We start from the raw sequence: 19619 nt of genomic DNA, 5'->3' as shown, positions 1-19619 counted from the left end.
ATCTCAATTTCCAATGATATTGTACAGTTAAGAGGAAAGACTGACTATATACTGGTATCTACTACTGCTGCTGCTCCGGCCGTGGCTAGTTGCCATATTACCGACAAAGACGTGCCGCCAATCGACTAAGCGTACTTACCATGTCGCGTCTAGGCTTGGGTTTAATATAAAAGTTAGCCCGCTATGATCTTAGACTGGATCATTACTTACCAACAGGTTGGTTGCAGTCAAGGGCTAACTTGTAGTAGAATATAAAAAAAATATGGATTTCTTAAAAATAAGGCTGCTTCGTTAGAAAAGAGTTAGAAAAGAGCAATCTGCTGATTCTCCTGGCGGTTTCTTCTAGGTAGAATCTGGCTTCCGAACCAGTGGTAAAGTCACTACAAATTGACTGACTTGACGTTCCAAAAGTGCTTATAAATTAGACTAACTTTACACATTCCAGTTCTTTAATTGCAGTCATGTCATGCTATAATACAATATATAATCTTATATTGTATGTAAATAACATTAAGATACGTGACTTATATTTTGTTAGAAATATTGGGTTAGGCTCTCATAAATAAAATACAGTGCACATATTTAAGTTATTTATTTACTTTGTACTTCGAGATTTATTTTAGTTACCTACTAGGTAAACATTTTTCATACTAATACTTTGCTTTCGCTTTATTTAAAGCAGGTACTTATAATTTATCATCGTACCTGCCGACTTAATAGGTTTGAATAGTTTTATAAAGTTTAATTATCATGCCCAAACTATAGCGGATTATTATTTTGTCACAATGGTGCTTATAACGGCTTCTAGCAACTAAGTTTATGTAAATGTGTTAATACTCATCTCCAATCTCGTCAGCAACTTGTGGTTTGTAAGAAAGTACGTTTCAATGACTCGCAATTAAAGTGGTTGTTCGTTTTACCTTCCTTTATTAACAATTACTTCTTCTCATAATTAGGTGTAAGAGAACAGAATGACCTTTTAAACTTCTATCAACTGTACTTTTTAGTTTTAACCATGCTTGTTTTTCCACCATCACCGGTTAATTCCCCCTTTTTTCCCACTGACATTGACATTCCGCCTACCAAGACCTACAGCTTTCGTTCAGGAATCGGGAATCCTAACTGATTCTTAGTGCTGTTTATTACAATTTGTTTGTTTGGATGTTTTATTTATTTATATTTATTCCAAATGTTAGTCCATATTATATTAATTTATGTTTATCTCAATATGGGTAAATATTAGTGGTGTGGACTTCAACCACTATCAACGCTAGTCATATATAATGTGAGTGTAAACATTTATATCTTCACTGTGCTAAGTGCCTCAACTCTAGGCCACAAAACTTGCTACTTTTACCTAAATACTATGTTTTGTATGAATTATTTATTGCACACACAAAACAAATAAAATACATAAAGAAACAACGGAGATACTGAAAACTTAGAGGCGGTTTTATCGCTTAAGCGATCTCTCCCAGACAACCTTTGGAGACAGTAATTCCTAAAGAACAGGTTTGTGTGGCAATAAAAATATAAAAAAATATAATTAATTGTAATAACTTCTTATACTAAACAAACTACACATATAATCTATATCTATACTTATAATAAAACTGTAATTGGAAGATTTCTTTACTATACTATACTTTTTATCCCGATAAACAATAAGCTTCTCCCGGGAAATGAGATGAAAAATTAAATAAATTTGAATAAATGAAATAAATAATTACTAATGAAAATGATTACTTCATAGCTCCGTTAAACTAGAAACGATTTTAATAATTCTTTTTTTATTTGAAAGTGTATACTATCAAGCATGTATAGCGTTATTTTAATGAAGGTCGGATAAATATTGTCGGAGATAAAGGACATTATTATTCACAGATAACAGCGAGTCGCAAAGCATATGGGACAGCGATCAAATGCATGCGTACCATCCTACTTATATAAAAATGCGAAAGTTTGTGAGTAAGGATGTATGGATAGATGGATGTATGTACGTATGGTTAGATGGATTGACATGTTTAAAGTAATCATTATTACCTACAAAAAAGTCTGGGAGGCTAAATGCCTAATTGTTAGGACACAATAACCGCTTTTTGTTATAATTTGGCAATCAAAACACGGGTACAATCTTAAGATGATGACGTTCTAAACAAATAAATAATAATGTTCTCGTTACTACGGGTATAGAAATGCTAAAAGATATTAAATCCGATAATGACCGATTTGATGCAGACGAAGTTGCGCGGGTCAGCTAGTTATTATATATAATAGTATACTTTATAAGGATGATCAAATTTTCAATTTTGTAAGGATTGGATATGCCTTTCATCGCCTGCTTATCGCTTGCAAACTGTCAGCCTGCGATATGTTTGATCAATTTGAACAAACATTATTTTAAATGGCAACAATGTTGTGCGAACTAGCTTGATACTACGGGCACAAGCTTTATACCAGGTGGTGGGGCAGGGTTTTCTCTGAAGTAATAATAGAATAAAGCGAGGCGAGATAAAAAATGTAAACAAACTACGAGTATCACCTTCAATTCGGCAGCGACCCACCGGTGGGTCGAGTACAAAACATAGTACCAAACGCGCTCACCGGCAGGGACCCACCGGTGGGTCGGGCCGTCCAAGCGATTACAAACCACATTTTCTTTGTGATAGAGTTAACTTTTGTTTGAACAACTTATGACCATAGACAAATTGAATAACTTGTCTATTCATATCAACAATAAAATGACAAGTGTCAGAAGAAAAATATAAAATAATTGCGTACGAGTAAATAAAATAGGGTAACTTGCATTAGAGTTTGTTTACTATCTTTATTTCGTTTCGCTTATACTTCAGTCGTGTACATATTCCTTCTTTCGTTGAGCCTTGCGTTTAACTGAAGAACAATCCGCTGCCTCAAACCATAATTATATTATTTAACACGAGCTGTAACTATGCTTAGTTGGGCAACGGAAGTAATATAGCATTAGAGTGAATATTATCTATTTACGTGTATTTATTTATATTCAACTTTATAGGTTTCATAAAATCAACGATTATGTACTATGGAGTCATACGGCGTTTCACATTCATAATAATATAACGCCAAAAAAAGCAATATCTAAACGAATTCCAAAATTGATCGAGTTTTCAGAAAAAGTAATTTTATAAACCTAATAAAATCCTTATTGTGTTTAGAATTAAAAAATATAGCTTACCTCGCATTAAAATAAATTAAAAACCATAGTGAATAAAAAATAAAATATTTAATTATAAAACTGAAAATGTATTTTTTTAATTCAGATGTGCTATTTACAATAAACGTTTCAGACGCTTAGCCTTGGGCTGTTCCGATCAGACTACTTGATGCAAAATCCTGATGGCAATCGTATCAAACAAGTGGAATTCAACACTGTGGCGTCCAGTTTTGGCGCGCTCACGTCGTACCTGCACGACATGACTCGGTATCCGACAATTGCGCGCGATGTGTCTATGACCTTATAAATTTCTATTCATTTTTTTTATGTCCTGTGCCAATATATAGCACTGAATTTGACGTCAACACTGTTATTATCGCAATAGTTTTCTGTTTTCTGGCACTATCGACACAAGTATACAACCAATAAAAAGCTTTCACTATGCGCGATAATCATGAAGTGCTTGCAATACACTCTTATTTCTTAGTGGCAATCGTTTCTTGTATTTTGTAATTTAGTTCATACATTTGGGTACATTGAAGTGACCACCATTTTTTATGTAGTATGTATGACTGACAAATGGTGCAAGCAGCGACACATGTACGTAGACATAAATCGTGCTTCGCCCTCAGTGTTTTCGTAATCTGGCTAGTTTAGTTAGTTTTAGGCATTATTTAACTCGCACTATCGTAGGTCAATAAAGCTGCCGGTGTAGTAGCTATGTTAAGTTAAGTGTTTATGAAGAAAATCTTTTCCATGCCGATAACAGTGATTGCGATAATACCAGTGTAATAATTACAAGTTTGTTGCTAAAAGGCGGAATAACAACTGTTTGCTCACTTGTTTTTTTATTAATAAAAAAAATCTCAAAATAAATATCTTTGTGTTAAGCTGAATTACGATTCACTCATTTTGAAATCTATACTTGTATTAATTATGAATAAGAGTGCAAATCGATTAACTCAGATTCACTTATTTGTAGTGTATGACTAAAGAGTGTGAGATCCTAAAATGAGTATCATATTGAAATTTCCGCACTAGACGTTCATTTTAATGAAAGCTTTGGCGTTCTTTTATATAAGGTCATAACACATCACGTTTGCAGCCATGAATTCAGTTGACATCTCTCATGTGACTGCCTAAGTATGCATATGCACGCTATACATCCATTCTTCACACTGTTAATGCTTGGTTATGTTATCTGTTGACTCACGCTTTGGCTTTGTTCTTTTGGCTTTTTGTATGCACTAAATGTCGTTTGACACTGTTGTTTTAATGTTAAACTACTCTTTATGATTTTGAACCGTTTGAAATATAAAGAATTATAACATTCAATACTAGATATAAAATTTAGAAGTAAAGTTTGGCGTGCATGATTTTTTTAGAGCATTTTAGACACTTGAGAGATGTTCCCTGAACCATGTCTGCAATGTCGGTTAGAGGGTCTTTGTAAATATATATATGAGTTTATATGTGAATTTTAATTAAACACAGTGACGTCAATTTTTATTTCCATTTATTGCTGGATATGGCGTAGGGCACACATCTTTCAAAATTATATTTTGTTTACATTAATAACACCACTCAAACATTGCCGTGATACTCTTAACGTACGCTACGGCAATGACGAAAAATAAGATTTTTTGATATTTTTAAGGAAAAAGAACATTTACAATTCAAAATATATCTCTATCCGATAGTGATCCTATACTTACACTTCGATGAATTAGTGTCAGGATAACTCTACTTGACCAAGACCTTAAAGGTTCCACAACCTTCTTACTTACTTGACCAGGACTCCACAAAATGCATTTAATTTAAAAGCATGTTAAGTAAAAGTATTCAAGGTACAACACTTTTAGTGTTAAAAAAAAAAAAATATTTACTCATTTTTACTTCTTCGATCTCTCTCTTCGAGATCGAAGAGCGACACAGCCAATTAAAAAGATAAATATTAAAGACTAACCATAGAGAGCTAGTAGTCATATATAGTAGTTTAAGGATTTTGGGAAGTTTTTTTTGTATCAATCAAGTTTCGAATATTTGAATCGTAAGTTTAAAAGTTAATGTAATAATGTGGCTTCAGATTAAACTTCTAGGAATTAAAGTGTACTTAATTAAATATATAACTTTTATTTCAATTAAATCTATATGAGTGACCCTTGGTAAATTTAGAGGTCAAAATGAGTGCTAAATTATAAATTAGCATTATGTACTCATATTAGTCTGTATCGTCAAGTGTCACCTGTTTATATACAATATTTAAATAGATATTTCAGTTATATTAAAAAAAAAAAAAATATGGACTAGTACTTTTTCTATGAACATTATATGCATATATAATAATTTATTTAGAAAACTTTAAAGAAGAATAATTTATTTTATGTAAACAACAATTTATTTCTCTTATTAATATGAAAACAACAATTAATGAATTACTTATATACCTGTCTTAGAGGATACATTAGATTAACAATAGCGTTTAATTTCATTTCGCGCGTAATTTCATTTCTGCGTTAAGTGTAATAGAACAATTAGATATTTAGGGATTTAATTTTATTTGTATTATTTAATAATAATTAACCACTACAGCCAAACTCGTTCTGGAATATTTGCGTAGAAAACATCATGTAGGATCTGAGAATTTATCGTTGTCCACTGTTTACTGGGACACGTCTCTACCGCCTTTTACGTCACACGAAACGATTAGCTTCATACAAAAGTAACCTATGTATGTAGTATGAACTTCTACTCATCGGACAGTCCTATAATTATAGGAATGATGAAAAAATTCCACATTATATGTTTTCATCAATAGTCCACCGCTTGATTTGGTGTACCGGTTCTTCACTTTATATAGCCGTTCCTGCTCATCGAAGTCTTTAGGTAATTTTAATTTAATCAGTTGATAGAAAAAAATTGCTTCTTTTTGTCCTGTATTAGATTTAGATTAAGTGACACTGTAGATAACATTTGACTAATTTTTGCTTACACACGTTAGGGGCTTTTATGGCCCAGGAGCCCCGTATTATTGATACGGCTGTTAGAGCGGTAGCTACGCCCCTGGAATCAGAATGTTATTGTGTTATTCGGTAGTAATACTATAATATAAATCTATAGCAATGCAAATATTTTAAAATAAAATTAAAATATAATGTTTAATTATATTTTATTTTAATTTTCTAATGATTGACTGCTTAAAATTCCACATCGAGTTTGGTCATTAAAATTACATGTAATAGACACAAAATTTATGTCACTAGCATTATATTAGCATGTCTTTGTCGCTTATCTAAACGCATGTATGTTTTATGTATTTTGTATAAAATCTCTTATGTCTAAATAAAAATACTATTCAGTGTTACCATATTATGGGCTCTTTAAAAAAAAAAGGTATTTTAGAGTAATTTCGTTAAAGGGTTAAGTTAAGTTTATAGTGTTTTTATTATATTTACGTAAATGGTTTGATACCTCTCGCGGTTAATAAGAGATGCTGTTTCCATATAGTAGCCTTCGTACTCGTTTTTGAGTGGAAATATCAAAAAAAGTTAGAGCTTTAATTTCCGTACAATTCTTTAAGTCGGGCTTTTAAGAGAACATTTGTAAAATAGATATCAGAAGTACAGGATTTGCGACCCTAAAACGAGTGACATTAGATCCATTATGTCCTTATTGACTCGGTTGTGAACGATTAAATCTTCTAAGGCTACAGTTTTGTTCTGACTACGCACTGAGCCAATCAACTATACAGATATACAGGCTTAAATAATCAAAAAGAAATAATAAATCATGTTATTTCTGAAAATTGACATTACACTGTGAAACCAAATACATGTGATTCGTCAACGTCACTTAGTCGGGTCAATGACCGTACGATAGGAGTCGTGGTTGCGCGGTGTTGCAGATGTTACATTTCAGAGTAGTAAAAAGTAGAGTAATATTTCACAAACTACAAAATTAAACAAAAGTTGTTAGTTTTAAACTTTTAATGTGAATAACTACAGGCCGAAAGCTTTTTTTTTTAACCCTGTTTTTTTAAATTTTTTTTAATCTTCATAGCAAAATGCAAACACAAGAATACATATAGTGGTAATCTCAAGTGGTACAATGAGAGTATTTTTATAAAGAAATATAGAGATTTTATACAGTAACCGTTCGTTAATTGTGTACGCGCAATGTACTGGCATGTTATGTTTTCTTTTTTTTTTTGTAGACAATTAACGTTAAATAAATAATAACCTGATCCGAAAATAATGTATTTGTGATAAGTAGTTATAATATCCTACAAATACCCTAAAGTATACGCCTAGTAAATTAGTATGCGCCACGAAAATTAAGACAAATTACCCATTAATAATGAAGTTTAGATAAAAGATCTACATTGCTGAATTTCGTGGCGCTTTGTGTATTGTAAATTTTAATTAGATTGGTACATTTATTAGTTTAAACATTTTCGATCAGGTATTTAATCAACGATCTTGTACTAATTTCTTTTTATTTATTTTTAGCTACATCCTTCGACAGCTAGGCCAAGGTGATCTCATAAAAAATGTAAGTTTTTTAATTTTGTACAAAATATCCATGGCCTCTGGGTTTCTAGTATTTTGACGTTGAGGATTTGTACATATAGTAGTACAATTGAAGGACCAAGCAAATGGTCCACCTGCACAGCACGCCTAGCCTAGCATGGACCGGAGACAAAAATTATATCACCTGATTATAACCGATTACGATAACAGCACGGCTAGCATGGCAGCATGCCATACCTGCCAACGATATTTTTTTATCGTTGGCAGGTATGGCCCCGGGGATATAATTGTGCTAGCCGTGCAGGAGACAATTCTATCCCCGGGGAAAGGATAAAATGTATCTTCTCCCACAGCTTTATCTACTCTCAGAGCACTGGCGCACAAGTGGAAATAATATCCAAATAATTTATGTGAAATAATAAACGGGGGTAAACTTCTCATATTCCATGTTCCCGTGCTTTAGCAGGTGGACACGTTAATTATATCAATTGTTAGGGGAAAATATCGGGGGATATATTGGATATTTTTTATCTCCTGCCCGTGCTAGCCCTGCTGAGAATGGGAGAAGCTTACACTCGTTTATTACACATATATTATTCGGATATTATTTCCACTTGTGCGCCAGTGCTCTGAGAGTTGATAAAGCTGTGGGAGAAGATACATTTTTATGCTTTCCCTGCACGGCTAGCACAATTATATCCCCGGGGCCATACCTGCCAACGATAAAAAAATTTCGTTGGCAGGTATGGCAGGTTGGCTACGCTTACTTTTTGGCTAGATGATGATGTGTGTATTGTCGCAGTTCCTAAGTATATTTCTTTTTTATTATAAAGTTAATAGGAGTTAATGGAACTAATGATTTCAGATGCCCGAAAACCGGGCCCTTTCTGGGCTCTGTTCCGGCATAATTGAGGCTTACGATTTGTTCGGTGTGCCCAGTGCGATAATTTTGTTCGTCGTGGAGGAGATATCCTACAATATTTGCGATCAGAGGTTCCACGAGTTCGAGATATCGGAGAAGCGTCCTGAAATTATGGTGAGTTTTTTATTTTATTTTATAATAAACTGTATATCCTTTATATCCCGATGTGACTTTCCTACTAATAAGACAAACGCGAAAGTCGATATCAGAAAGAATGGAATATAAAAAACTACACTACACTAAAACTACACTTGTTTTACCTCCTTTGCGGAGCGGTGAGGGCTATGGTTTTAAGTTGGAGGTCTCAGGTTCGAAACCCGGCTGGGGCAATTTGGGAATCTTTTAATTTCAAAATGGTCTCTGGTCGGTAGCCGCACCCTACCAACAAAGACTAATAAGGGTATGGGTTTAATAAAACTTCATAATCCCAAACAGGTTAGCCCGCTATTATCTTAGACTGGATCATTGCTTATCACAGGTGAGATTGCAGTCAAAGGCTATCTTGTAGTGGAATAAAATCAAGATGTTTACCTTCTACGTTAAAGCGAAGAAAAATCATTTTCACTAAACCTAGAAAATGGTTAAATTGGATGCCTAATGATTAAGGTGATGCGTAGAGAGAAAAAAAACGTTTTTCCACTTCATAAATGATGACTAACGACACTAGGTGTCATCTAGACTTACGACACTGATTTGGCGGTGCGTATCTTTAGGGAATTCATACCTGACAGGTGGACAAAATTGTAAATGCAGATTTTTTTAATAACCATACTAAATCTGAGAATATATTAAAATACGAACACAAAAAACCGAAAATTTTTAGACAAGTTAAGTTATATGAGTTGCCTAGTAAAAATCGATTTGTTTATTGTGAAAACGGGAATGAACAATAGTAAATTGTTGTCATAAATAAAAACCTTACTGTGATGAATAATTTCTATGTTACTTTTAGATCTATCGGAGAACACTAACTGAAATCTACGAAGAAACTACACTGAACGATAAGAAACAGTTAATATTGTGAGTTATTCATTCTTTTTTTAACACGCTTTTATTAGCTTCACCTGTATGTATGTTTGTATGTAAAGGGGTCGGCCCTTTGAGCTACAAAGTCTGTCCCTCTGATATTAAAACGACGTAACGCATTTTAATCCAGTTGTCAGCAATAGCTAATGTGATTCTAGAGGTAGTATACGTGCAGATTGTGGTAGAGAAAGCCAAGAGATTCCAAGATATGTGAAATTCAAAATTTCTTTATTCATGTAGGCCTATCACAGGCACTTATGAAGCATTCATAAATATATGTCGACATAATTGTAAGGGGATGGTGATAACTTCGTTCACCAACTTAAACCTAAAGCTACGAGGGTTCCAAACGCGCCCTGGTCTAAGAAGAGCCCACAACAAACTTAGCCGGGTAAATTTTTTTTTTTGCTGTCACCATCTCACAGTAAATTTATATTAAGCTATGAAGTTAGACCAATTTAAACCCAAGCTTTTTATCGTTTAAGTAATCCTTAACATTAAAATAGGATTTTTCTGTAAGCTTACGTTTTATATAAACTTCGAACTCATTGAAAGACATCTCAAAAATATCATTCGGTAATTTATTATAAAATAATATACAGATGCCTTTGAATGACTTACCAATTGTATGTAGCCTAGTAAACTGCACAACGAGTTTACTTTTGCTTCTAATATTAATATTGTTTCAGTCCATTTTCTTTTTAAATTATGATAATTTTTTTTATTATATTTATTATTTAAAACATAGTTAGGTTTGCTTATATTGAAAGCTTTCGAGATAGATCAAATAATGTACGGAATTGTATATCTTAAGAAGATCAATGAAAAGGCGTCGATGTTATATGTTCAACTCTTGAGGGTAACTCACAGTAACCATTATTATCTTTTACATATTACAGAAAATATACAGATATCAAGGCTTTTTAAAACAATAAAGTAATATTTATTAATTGAATTAAATGTGTACGAGAGCTATGGTGATACGCTCGACCGTAACAATAGGAAGATCTTCCTCAGAGCGGGTGATCGTGCTCGGGGACCGAGGTCCGAACATTCATCTTTGGAAGTTGTATATACAGTAAATTTTTGTCAACACTTCGCTAGCGCGATGCAGGATTTTTGTGACGCCATCTAGTTCGGTAATGTGTAGACCGCTACAAAACGCATAAGACATTATGTGCATTTCATGTGGATCAAAATCGATCAGCATATGATTAAAAAGTAAATCTTCCGCTAAAGTAAACCGCTTTTTTAATCTCTTATATCCTATTAGAGATTAAAAAAGCGGGTGCAGAGCGACAACCGGGTCGTACGCCATTAAAACCATCTCCGCTATGAGAAGAAGGCCTGTGCCCAGAAGTGTGACTATAATATACTGCGGATGATGACGAATGTACTTACTACGATTTTAATATAAATAATTGACGGACCAAGCCGGTAGTAAATGATAAACCATAGCCTAAACTTGTGAGCTTGTAATTAAACAGGCAAGCACGCTCTTCAGACCGGAACACAGCATTGCAACAATGCTGCTTAGCGGCAGAAGTATACATGGTGATATGGTGATAGTACTTCCCTGGACGAGCTCTGTCACATAAACTAATTGTTGCAATAAAGTTTTCTATCCTTTACAGAGACGGTCATACAGTAGCGGTGGTTTACTACAGATCCGGTTATGAACCAGCGCAGTATCCTTCCACAAGGGAATGGGACGCAAGACTCCGTGTTGAAAGATCCACGTAAGTCAATCAATCAATCCTAACCGTATTTGGGCACAGCGACTGTTTCGTAATCCAGCTAAGTCGCCGGTGAGTTCTTAGATGATTTAGGGCTAAACGTGCGGCTGTATTCGTCGTCATCATCATCGTCATCATCAATTCAACAATCAATCTCTCTAGGGAGTTCCACAATCCACGGTCCTGGGCCGCTTGTCTCCAGCAGCTAGCCTGGTGTCTCGTGTCCACCTCGTTGGGGGCCATTCCAGCACCTTAAGACTCCAACGTCTATAGGTTCTCAGAGCTATGTGCCCGGCCCATTGCCACTTCAGCTTCGCGACTCGCTAAGCTATGTCGGTAACTCTGGTTCTTCTGCGTATCTCCTTGTTTCTGATTTGATTACGTGGAGATTCACCTAGCATAGCTCTGTCTTATGAGGCACATAGTAAGCGCCCACGTTTCGGCTCCGTAAGTCATCACTGGCAACACGCACCGTTCGGCTGCATTCACTACACGTCAACACGTCCTCCTTAAGTCGTCGCAACATTCCCCATCCCATCTTACCGAAACCATGGATCATTATTCCATATGACGCTTCAGCACAACTGAATTGATACATGAAAGATCATGTAGAAAGCATTTCAAATGTCTATTTTATAGCCATCCAGTCGAAGAGCCGACGGGCCGGTGAAGGCACGCCCCATTGCACATACTCGGTGGGGCTTACGTCAATTCGTGTGGTGGCAGTCCAGAAGGTTTTAGAGAATTTAAAATTCCTTTGAATAACGGACTGCGTACAATGGATATTAAACCTTAATCTCTTATACTGTGTTAAAAGCAGGAGAATCTGTGCGGTGCATGAACAATTAAATTGCTTTACGTAGCTTAATTCTTCAGTAGCAGGGCACTATAAGCGATTTTCGTTATCCTCACGTCATAAAACCATTGTTTCAGAGCAATCAAATGCCCCTCGATCCACTACCAATTGGCTGGAACCAAAAAGGTGCAACAAGCGTTAGCCGCTCCAGGAGTGTTGGAAAAGTTCATGGGCGCCGGAGCTGCGACTGGAAGAGTCAGGGACATCTTCACGGGCCTATACTCTTTGGACTTCGACGAGAATGGAGAGAGGGCTGTGGATATGGCGTTAGCAGATACCGAGAGGTGAGTACTTGACAAGTTTATCTATCAACATCCTCAGCGTATTCTATATGCTAGTATGATTATGGTCCGCTTATGGTATTGCACACAGACATTAGCTTATCGCGATCCAACACAATGATCTACCATGCTCAGATCCACGTGTTCAAAACGTGTTAGAGGCCATGCAACGTATTTACGTCTTCGTTGATGACGGAGACCGGCAACGAAAAGTTCCAACCCCTTGCCAGACAATGATGTAGGGTCGCTGTAGGAGCGAGCGCGAGACAGTATATTTATGGTGGGTGCGAGTGAGATGGCGAGATAGGTCTATCGCGATCCCTCAATAACAGTTTATAAAAAAAAAACAAATAAATAATACTCAAAAATTTGTGTACTAAAGAAAATATTATTTTATTCATTATCATCATTATAATCAATGTTATCATTTTCTTCGTCACTGTTACTCAATTCCATATCGTCGTCTTCTTCTTCTTCGTCATTTTCTGTAGAAATATAAAAAAGTTAATGGGATTGAAAATATCAAAAAATAATATATAATGGTTTGAAGTAGTATTATACCTGAGATCGTTTTCAGTGATTCTCTGACGAAATTTGGCAACTGATCACCTTCGAACCATTTAAAATGGTACTGATTATCTTCGAGAACCCAACCATTATTCTCGGGTTGATAAATTGTTGGAATCGGCTGATTTCCATTATTCCAAATGCTAGACACATAGTTGGCTCGCAGAAATTGTTGTAGCAGCTCGGATTTAGATGGTGGCAGACTGCTAGCATCAAAATTTCGTAGTTTTTTACGGCTAAACGCTTCATTAATATCTGCGTGTGCAATAAACTGTTAGTACAGACGTTTAATAACAATATCTTTTATTCCTCGCTTCGTCATCAAAACCGCCACCAAACAACCATATATGTATTAATGAATATTTGAAGCCGTGCTGCATCAACATCAGTTATCGAACCGACATTGTATACCTCACATATAAACCGTTGAATAATAATAAAAGTGCTTTGTTGTTCATTATTATTTTCGAATAAATCGTGTGTACCGAATTTAATGAAAGCTGTTTGATACTCCTCCTTTTTTTTCTAAAATTTTAAAAGGCTTCAACTTTCCTTTTCGGAAAAATGCAGGGTTATAATCACAACCTGTGATCCTGGTAAGCTCTTGCAAAAAGATTTTCCTAACTTAACTCTGTGAAGACCTCACAGAGTTAAGTTAGGAAAATCGTATCTCAACTTATTCCCAGTGCCTATCAGCATCAGCATCCAAATAAGTGAATCATTTTGTAGTTGGTGCATATGACCAAGCATGATAGCTGCAATGTCAGTGTCGACACTTCTGATCACAATATTTACTTGATTTGGAATACTGCACGCATGATAGACTATTTTGGTATCAGCCTCTTCATGTTTTGGACATGATAACTCTTCTACAACCCTTGTTCCATGTTACTACTTTGTTAGAAGCATCAACAAAAAAACAATGGCACTGTTTAGAATTTATGTAAATAGTTTTATTTCCAATAAAAGGTAGTATTTCATCACTGGCCCAATGCAAAATTAAGAAATCCACCAGAGCTTGTTTGAAATTTGAATTTTTAAATTCTTTCGCAAAATCACTCTGACGTGTTTGATCAGGTCCAGTTATGGTGTAGCTCAATTGTGCTGATTCTAATCGCTGAGAATGTTCGTAATCTTTGATCGATAGAGTCAGGTATTGTTCAAAAATAACGTCAATTCTTCGAACTTGGTGACCATTTGCAACATTTTCTTATAAAAACATTTCTCATGGTGTGTAATAAAAAAAACCCATCAATTATTAGACATCTACAGTAGACTGATGCTGGACCTCTTTCTCCAAACACTTCATTAAGGCAGATTTATCCGTCTTACAAATAGTACCGGCTAAGTTTGTTGTGGGCTTCTTCTTAGACCAGGTAGCGTTTGGAACCCTCGTAGCTTTAGTTTTAAGTTTACGAATGTGGTTATCGCCATCATCTCACTACCGTGTAATTCTTATTTACGCATCAAAAGTGCCACCTATGGGCCTACTTGAATAAAGATATTTTTGACTTTGTACCATTTAAATGACACCGATAAAAGCACATCAGTGAGGCACACATTGTAATCCATCGAGATCCCCAGCATACGACCAAACAAATCTCGTTGACATTTTACCTCTTCAATTGCACCACCTATTTTAATTTTCTTCTTTTTTCCCAAATCTTTTGAAAAATTATTAAGAGCTGTTCTTTTAATACATTTTTCAAATCGACTAATGTCCGTATGACAGAAACAAACGTATTCCGAAGACAATCACCATTTTTTTCAATATTAAGAAGAAATGACTCTACCAGTTCTGATGCAGCTTTACCAGATGAAATATTTATTAAATGATCTTTTGGTACTTCCGAGCTGAAGGGATTAAGAAACTGCAAGAAATTTCTTTAGATTTTTAATATTTTTCTGAATATTATGCTTATTCAAATCCGAAGAAACATCTTGGTGAGTTTGTAGTCCCAATTCTTGGTAAACGTAACTAATTACTGTCGATCTTACATCATGGTTTCGAGCCCACCGTTGACGGGCTAAAATTGAATTAGTAAAGTGTATAACACCTGTAAGTCTTCGTGCAGCATCTGCATTGATAGTCTGCTCTAAAACTAGATCAATGGGTTGCCTTGAAAATGGCTTAGTTGTCCTTTTAATGCCGAAGTAACCCTGTTGAAATCCTTCAAATAAATCAGGATGGGTATCTGCTACTATTATCAAGTTATCAACATATTTCACGGTCCATCGAGCATAATTCTGTTGATTACAGATACAAAATAAATTTGTTATTTTAGGTAAAACTGACTTGAAAAGTTCGAAGTCTCCAACACGTATGCTTCGTGATAGTTGTAGGTAATGATTGATGAGATTAATGTAAATTACATAAAATTGTCGAGTCTTTCCATACTCGCCATTGAGACTTCGTTGTTTATATACACAGTAATTATTGATCAATTCTTTCAGCTCTTCATGTTCTATGTTAAATGATGATATTTTACAGTTTTCTAGTACCGACTAGTTCAACTAACAAGTTCTTCAATCATATCATCTGTTACGGACGTGTTACTCATTTCCAGAAAAGATTAAAAATGTAATATTTCTAATCCTAATATCACCAAAGGGTGCAGTCTTTTGCAGCGATTGAAATGCTTGCGTGCATCCATTCACTGAACCATTCGCCAATAAGCTACTTTCCACCATTATATAACATTAGTCCACAGTCACTGATCACCTTACCAACTGCCTTGAAACAAGCCATCATGATGTGAAACGGTTCTAAATGTATAAATAAATTGTCATATGTAGGTTTTTCCGTTGCTTGAATTTGCAGAGCGACTTTGGCTATAGCCAAGTCATATGTTACTTGAGTGGATGATTGATTTAACTCTTCAGCAATATTCTTACTTTGTTGCATGGTTTCTAATACTACAGAATTACTTGTTGGTGAGGCATTTATCGGAGTCAAATAAGATATGTGTTGCTTGCAAGTTTCAATATCATGAATCTTACAGTTAAAACCAACCCACATTGGCATATCAGGTAATTCTAGTGCATGACTAATAATCGAGATATTATCAATTTCTGTATACAATTGTAAATTATTAGGGAGTATATGTTCAATTTCATCAGCCGTTATCTGCAAATCACTTGTCATTTTTGTTTTTTTTGGAAAGGGAATTTCTTCTGAAGCTATTGCCTCAAAAGTTCTTCGTCTCCTTTTCCTCTTCTGTCTCTACTAGTGGGAACTGGTGCCTTGGATATTTCAGATTCTTCAGATGTATTGAATTCGATGTTCTGATAAATAATTCCGACGGTGTCATGTAAAGTGTCCTTCCCACTAGTAGTTTAAAGAAAGCGGTCAAAATTATTCTAAGCCAGTCCAGTACGAAGTTGAGGTGTTTTTTTAATTTTTTCGGGGCATAAATTTGACTTTTCAATGGAAGCATAGGTGGTTTCTGTTTCAAGTTCTATGACACTTTGATAGCTGATACAATGACCATATCTGTTTACTATAATCTACAATTTTTCTGCTATTCGTTAAACTCTTCAGAGTCATACCCAGCGTGATATGCTTAGACGTCTTGACTTGACCATTATGAATTGCATAAATAATATCTTGAGAGTAAGACCGTACTTGACGAATACATTTTAAGCCATTTTTTCGTTTCTGTCTAGAACCACCTAAGAGTAGAACAAAAATCAAATAATTCTTGCAGTATAGAAGCTTCACCTGCAATTAAATGCTGTGCTAAAAGATTTTTAGATGGTAATTTTTTCTTGCCCATAGTCATAATAGTTTTTCGTAAGACTAATGCCGCTTTTTGGATAATATTTTCAGATTTTAAGTTGTCCAATACTGTTTCGTCAATCGTCTTCATATAATTGGGTGCTATTATTTTTTTATTCCGGATTGTAAAGAATTTAACATTTTTGGAAAACTTCGTATAAATTTTTTCTTCTAGGTGGTGTGGTGCAATAAAAGTAGTATCCATTTCAATGAAATTGTCTGCATACATTCTCTCCAATGAATCAGTATATAATTCATGTAAATGAATCAATAAATGACAGCGGCCATTGTTGATAATATCTTCTTCTATGATGCTACAAATTTCATTGAAAGATTCTTGGTGGTACTCTCGATAATGATGCCAATCACTTTTAACAGATATTTTCGCCAATGAAGATATTTTATTATTAAACTGAATCCTACAGTCAGTGTGATAGTATATTTTCGGACTTGCAATACTTTCCAATCTACGTAACAACTCATTATACTCTTTTTTATTTTCAATGCATTCTTGATGCATGCATTTTTGATTTTCAATTCAATGCTAGACATTATACCAGACTGAAATTGGTTTTTATCGCCTTCAAGCATTTTTGATCTCACTTGTCTCTTTTTTTTATTGCAAAATAAACAATTTTTTTACTTATATCAACACTGGTATCACTTTGAATCGAACTATTTACTTCTGTGGTTGCATTAGCATTTTCACTGACTTCTTCAAGTCCGCGAATGTCCAGAGCTGCCTGGGTTGAAGTTCTGTTGATTGAGAAGCTGAAGGTGGGTGTGATACAGTTAACTCAGGCAAATGCGATGAAACTGGTATTGAATCGTCTGTTGATATATTTACTTCTTTAGATGGCTCTTTTTCTTGCTCTGTTTCAACAGTGTTTTTTAGAATTTTTAGGTTCTGGGGTAAAATATTTTTTCATCAGTCCTTTGAATGATTTGTAACATTCTCTGTGATAACCACTTTCTGTATATTCACGTGGAAGAAAGATGTTATTATATTTAAGGTTATGTTTTTTTCGCAATTTTAAAATTAATTCACATTTTTTCAATGTCTCGTCAGAAAATAATATTATTTTACCACTACTTTTCTTACAAATAACACATAAATATGACTATATTTTTTAAACAAAATCACATTCATTTAAAAAATCACATAAACAAATTGTAAGCATATAATGTACGTATCATACACTAATAATATATTGAATATACTTTATAGTCTGTATATATTCCAAATATTTTATGTTGTAAATTTATAATACCTATTCAATTAATAATACTTGAAGATAGCATATAAGATTACTTTAGCTGATGTAAACATGTACTAAGTACTAAACAATACATGCGCAGTAGAAATAACAACTCCGCAGTGAGGGATCGCGATAGACCTATCATCATCACCATCTCACTCGCACCCACCATACATATACTGTCTCGCGCTCGCTCCTACGGCGAACCTACATCATTGTCTGGCAAGGGGTTGGAACTATCAAAAATGTCTGGCTGTTGAGGAAACATCATCTAATTATTACCTAAGTATTATATATTAAAATCAGCTTTTATACTATAACATAAGTAGAATTATAATTTCATGAACATTAAGGGTGTCTGGCAAGGGTTTGCCACGATGTTAAGTGTCTGGCAATCAATAACGTGATTTTTAATAATATTCTGAAGGTAATACCAAAAAATCACACTTTATTATTTGATGAATTTAGATCGGTATTTTACACACCTTTAGTACCGTTTACCTGCCAAAGCCACGGTAACCCAAACTTCATAATAGTCCATCGTTCTTACCTGTGTTGGGAGCATGCGCTGACAAACTTTCAGCTTTTATAAAATAACGAAGGTCTGGGGTTCACGGGCTCTTGCTCTATAAATATTCTTTTGTCGAATCAAGAAACTCAAAAAGGCTGTCTATTTCTTTTAATGATACAGGATGTTTAAAACCTTGCAAACGCGTTTAAGACCTCAAATAGATCATTCATAATTTTAATGAAGTTGAAAGTAGCCGCAGAATCATTAAATTCAGGAATATTGAGGACTTCTTCACACAACTGTATAGCTTTGGCAACACTATTGCTTAGCAGTTGTGTTGCAAGTTTAACGCTCATGTTATTTCTAAACTTCAAATGTCTCTCATTTAACTTGTTAGCAAAATGAAGACCTAAGTTATCTTGTACTTTTTTAAGTTCTTCGATGTAGCGCCACTGAACACTTTGTCCAGTATGATCTATTAATTGTTGTTTTGATTCTAAAGTATCTCTTATTAATTTGACCATATGACATGGGTAAAGTATTATAGCTACTGGTTGACCGGTAGATGGGTGAGTAAAAGTAGTTTTTAGATCAGCGGGTTCATCCAAGTTGCACCCAAGTATATTAGCGGTAGCTAAATTGGATGTGCAGCCATCAAACGTCAAACAAACTACATCTATTTCGACAGTAGCACATTTTTTAAGGCACGTTTTAATTATGTTTGCGCTTTGTTCCGCTGTAATGCCATTTATGAGAAAATAGCCTAATGACATCTTCCATGAGTCATTTAAGGACACTAACATGAGAACATAGGCTTGAGTGGCGATCTCTTTCGAGCCACATCCGAGAGATACAACTCCATCCATTTTTTCCCATTAAATTTTTTATCAGTATTGTCAAGTTTGGACTTGATCGCTCTTAATGATTCCTCTGTGAAACCAGGCTCACAGTCAACACTGTG

General features: G+C 34.7%; 1 protein-coding gene across 3 annotated transcripts in view; it reads left to right on the top strand.

Moving 5' to 3' along the window:
• Nucleotides 1-19619, top strand: part of LOC120624799 (glutathione synthetase-like) — a 49775-nt gene that overhangs the window by 14786 nt on the left and 15370 nt on the right. For 2 of the 3 annotated variants that reach the window (XM_039891558.1, XM_039891566.1), the window contains 6 exons: nucleotides 3327-3460; nucleotides 7702-7744; nucleotides 8588-8758; nucleotides 9597-9664; nucleotides 11305-11409; nucleotides 12340-12546. In XM_039891558.1, the coding sequence (XP_039747492.1) occupies nucleotides 3327-3460; nucleotides 7702-7744; nucleotides 8588-8758; nucleotides 9597-9664; nucleotides 11305-11409; nucleotides 12340-12546 (728 nt within the window). The remainder of the gene's footprint in view (nucleotides 1-3326; nucleotides 3461-7701; nucleotides 7745-8587; nucleotides 8759-9596; nucleotides 9665-11304; nucleotides 11410-12339; nucleotides 12547-19619) is intronic. The other variant, XM_039891549.1, reaches the window with a different exon arrangement.

The sequence above is a fragment of the Pararge aegeria genome, chromosome 1 (assembly GCF_905163445.1).
Source record: "Pararge aegeria chromosome 1, ilParAegt1.1, whole genome shotgun sequence".
In the NCBI taxonomy this organism is placed as follows: domain Eukaryota; kingdom Metazoa; phylum Arthropoda; class Insecta; order Lepidoptera; family Nymphalidae; genus Pararge; species Pararge aegeria.
Note: the sequence above shows the minus strand (reverse complement) of the source record. Positions and strands in the feature narration are given on the sequence as shown.